This window comes from Limulus polyphemus, unplaced genomic scaffold (assembly GCF_000517525.1).
Source record: "Limulus polyphemus unplaced genomic scaffold, Limulus_polyphemus-2.1.2 Scaffold292, whole genome shotgun sequence".
In the NCBI taxonomy this organism is placed as follows: Eukaryota; Metazoa; Arthropoda; class Merostomata; order Xiphosura; family Limulidae; genus Limulus; species Limulus polyphemus.
The window spans coordinates 208,533-213,366 of NW_013665902.1; the positions used below are offsets into that span (position 1 = coordinate 208,533).

The 4,834-nt window shown below is 33.6% G+C and overlaps 1 protein-coding gene across 1 annotated transcript; it reads left to right on the forward strand.

Annotated features, from left to right (window-relative positions):
- Positions 1–323: 323 nt before the first annotated feature.
- LOC106457099 (galactosylceramide sulfotransferase-like) lies at positions 324–1,313 on the forward strand. The gene has a single exon (XM_013916482.1). The coding sequence runs from the start codon at positions 324–326 to the stop codon at positions 1,311–1,313; it is 990 nt and encodes a 329-aa protein (XP_013771936.1).
- Positions 1,314–4,834: the final 3,521 nt, after the last annotated feature.

Consider the following 4,834-nt stretch of genomic DNA (forward strand, 5'->3'; position numbering starts at 1 on the left):
TCGAAAACTGGCTTCTAGAGTTATAAATTCGCAGACTTGCCACTGGTGGGCAGGTGTGTGTGTGTAGGTTAGTCAAAAGATTACACATTAATATGGTAACATAAAGTATAATGGCAAAACTAATCATTAAAGTTAGAAGAAGAAGAACAAATTATATTTACAATAAATTTACACTTTTATAGATAATACAATGTAAATTAACAACTATATACACAAATTACATTGAAAAAAAGTAATTTAACCCTTTTCTTTAATACCTTAATACAAATTCTGTTTTCAGATTTCCGGAAAATATCCATTCTGTAATATTGGTATCAAAATGCATGGAAAAGAAAACAAACATTGTCTTTCTGAAAACTCACAAAACTGCAAGTTCAAGTATTCAAAACATTTTCATGCGCTTTGGAGATCATCATGATTTATTGTTTGCTCTGCCAAAAAAAGGAAATTACTTTGGTCATCCTCGTCCATTCCATCATGTTATGATTCCTAATTTAATAAAACCTGCCACTGGAAAAAGTCATTATAACATCTTTACACACCACACAAGATTTAACTACCTCGAATTAAAACGATTAATGCCAGAAAACACCGTTTTTGTTACCATATTAAGAGATCCAGTTGAATTATTTGAGTCTCTGTATTCTTACTACTCTCTGAAAGATTTTTATAAAACGCCATTATCCCAGTTTAGTGTTAATATCTCGGAGGAAAATTCAAACATGCGATATAATAACAAAATAGGCAGAAATCAGATGTCTTTTGATTTAGGTTTGGAAGTGAACGATTTTGAAAACTTTAGCGTTTTACGAGAATTTGCTGTAAAGTTAAACGAAGAATTTGATATGGTAATGATCACCGAACAGATGGACGAATCACTGATTCTTCTACAAAACCTTTTATGTTGGGAGATTGATGACGTCGTTACATTTAAACTAAATGCTCGAGACGAGAAATTTATAAAACATCTAACTCCAAGTCTCCGTTTACATCTTCAAAAGGTTAACTACGCTGACCAAGTGCTTTACAACTTCTTCAAAGATAGATTAGCTGAAAAAATCCAAAACTTTGGAAAAGCAAAGCTTGCTACCAAAGTAAAAGAACTCCGAATGAGAAAGGACTTCTGGTTTAAATTTTGTGTACGGGGTGAAAACTTGCTTATTGATACCAAAGATATTCAAAAACTTACATACGTTAATCCAAAAGTAACTAAATTGAAAGTGCGGAAAAATGATTCGTGCATTAAAATGACTGAACAAGAATTAATATTTACGGAAAAGCTTCGAGTAAAACAGAAACATTTGGTTTCGTAATATAACGGAAATAATGCGTAGTTAGAAGCCTAATAATAAAAGCTCAGACAACAACGATGTAACTTTCAATGTTTTAAATGTGGGTTATTAAAAAATTGATTTTGTTATATAATTTTTTAGATTTGTAATTTTTTCAATAAAGTTATCAGTCACGAAGTAAGAGTGAGTTGTTTTATTTGATTTCTTAACGTGGAACATACAATCGGATATAAATTAATTAAGATTGAAAACTGTTGAAATAGGGATATATATTAATATATATCATACATAGTTTAATAGCAAATGCATTTAAATCGCTTTTCCACATAATACACAGGGTCGAATTAAACTATGTTCAATGTCTTGAATGTTATGAGATGAGGACAGACAGAGATTTCTCATTTTTCGGAAATTAAAAGATAGCTATCAAAATTTGAAGACTTTTAATCGCATGAAATTATTTTCTCTGGTAGAGACTGTCAAGTATACTAAAATGAGCTTTACAGATTTTTAAATGTTGTATTACATCAAAAAGTATAATTTTTACACAAATCTTAGGAAAGAATGATATGAAAATTTATGGAACAGCATCCATTTATATCATTCCCGCTAACCATGCAACTATTATTTTGTTAAAACATAACTTAAATCCATCTCCAGATAAAGAAATTATTAATGTTTAACTTATCAGGTGAATTATTAGGTTAAAGAATTTGAAAAAATTGAGAAGGCCCGGCATGGCCAGGTGGTTAGGGCTCTCGACTCGCAATCTGAGGGTCGCGGGTTCGAATCCCCGTCCCACCAAACATGCTCGCCCTTTCAGCCGTGGGGGCGTTATAATGTGACGGTCAATCCCTCTATTCGTTGGTAAAAGAGTAGTCCAAGAGTTGGTGGTGGGTGGTGATGACTAGCTGACTTCCCTCTAGTCTTACACTGCAAAATTAGGAACGGCTAGTGCAGATAGCCCTCGTGTAGCTTTGCGTGAAATCCATAACAAACAAAAATCGAGAATTGTTGTAAGTGATACAAGTTTCGTGGCTCAATTACTCATCTTATGTAATAAAGAACAAAGTGTTCCATATAAAGCATTTTTCAGTCGTCGTCACATAAATTGCGTGTAAGTTTCATATTAGGTCATTTAACTGCCACAAAAAGTCATTATTACAAAGAGAGGGGTAAAAGTCTTGGATGAGATTATCCCAAAAGGTGGTTCCACTCCATATTAAAATTGAGGTAGCTGTAATGGTGAGATGTGATATTCTCTTGCCTTGTTCTGTTTTGGTAATTTATTGTATACTAGCAGAGTACCTGGCGTTGCTCGGATTAAAATGACTTTAAATATCCTGCATTTTTTTTTTATTAAATCAAACATATTAATTGTATTTTTTGCAAAAAAAAAAATCAAAATGATTTCTTCAATTAATTAAATATTTTGATCAAAATAAATGAAAATAACAATGTCCCAAAAATAAAAATTTGCTAATGCTATTTTAATCTAAACAAAACTGGGTACATTGCTCCTGCTTCTTGCGTGTGCTTTGCATAACATTTCAAGTTTCCAAAACAAAATTCCATATTATTTGGTGTCCTGATTTCTGCTGTGTGGTCAAGTGTCGTTTGTAACGTATTATGACTTTATTATCGTTCCACTTAATGAAGAATTGATTTATTCTCTTCTCGTTGCAAAACAACGTAAGTCAAAATTTCCCGATTCCAAACGTTTTCCTAAACTCATCATATAGATTATTTTTGCGAGTACACGCAAGCTAAGCAAAAGATATGGTTGAAGAAAACCTATTTAGTTGTGGAAGTGTGCGCGTATGTTCTAGAGAAAGCACCAGTCTTTTTTCAGTTAAGTGGAGTTAGAGAGTAGACATGTATGTGTAGAAGAAAGGGGGAGGGGAGAGAGAACAAATAGAGGCTCCACGAAGTTTTTAAATCGTTTTAACACGTAATTGATTATGGATATCATGATTAGGAGAAGTCCTCACACATAGACGAAACGTAAATAATAGCCCTCTTGATCACACATTATCAAAAAAATCCGGACTTTTCAATTTGAGACCAATTGGTCGTCCTGTTTACCAAGAATTGCTATACTGGTCACCTTAGCCTCAATTAGCGGCCTCTAAGGCCGCGGCCACGTAGCCCATGTTACTTCCCGCACAAAGTTGTATCTGTATCCCGAGTTTGGAGTTTATAGCTTTAAAGATGTAGCCGTGCATAAGGAACAGACTCACAGAGAGAGAGAGACAATCGCGCTTATACATATATATATAGATGCAACCTATATTATTTTTACCTGGTCTTACGAAATATTTACCTTATACTACAATTCAAGTATGAATACATGACACGTAAATGTTGTCTTTATGTATGAAATTGATTTTGTTTCTTGTTAAGGGCAAAGTTACACAATGGACTATATATGTTGTACCCACTGTAGGAATCGAAAACCAATTTTTAGTGTTATAAGCCCTCAGGCTTACCGCTGTGTCACCAGGGGACACACAAAATTAAAACTAAACTTCTCAAACTAACTCAGTTTAAATATACCAAATAACATGGGAACGCTATGTTAACAGTCATTTACAAATCTTGCTCTATTTAATAGAAGTTTCAAATAATTCGTATATACATATATAGTATTGCTTCCTAGATATTTATGCAGAATAAATTTGTAATATGTAAGTTAAAATAAACAAAGTGGTATGCAAACTACTGATGTTTCCTACTCCCTTGGTTAATATATGAAACATTTCAAAATGTCTGTGCATATCATAAGTACGGTAGTACTTACAGTAGGAATAGGGCAGATGTGCAATACAAATTAAAATCTCAATCACACTGCAAACAGCATGTAAATAAAACTTTATAAGCACTTTACACACACTGTTGAGTAGTAAACAAACCAACTGCGGAGTAACAAACCACCAAAGCACTCGAGAAAGTCGACAGAGTAAAAATGAAAATCTCACAAAACTATAAATTTGTCAATCTAACTGACTAACGTTGTTGGAAAGACATAGCTTTCTCCTGCCTCCCCGTTATGCAAATCTAAATGTATTTGATTGAATTATGCTACTTATAACCTTGGTAATAACAAACAATAACAATTTTGCAACACTACTAAAGAGTTAACAATACACTAGTAGCCTTGTTCTATGATTAGGAGCATGCTCTTGGAATTGCCAAGTAACAATCCACTCTCATGAAACGTGCGGGTGAACGATTACTTATGCACACGCGCTACATGATCAGCCAGCAGCTGTATCTGCTAGATAAAAAAATGTGGACTACGTTGATTCTCTACATTTAAATTCTAACTATGATCTAACCCTTGAAAGCGAAGTTTTCAGTTCTACACATATGATTCGATGGTTCTGTGTTGGACAAAACAATTCTCTTATAGTATCGGTGCCTAAGACATAAGTCTCCTACGTGAGGATGAATGCTACCACTGCCAAAGTCTGACATGGCTTTGCTCGAGTGCTCTGGACTGAAAACAAGAATGATAAGTTGTATAATTTACCTTTGCATTG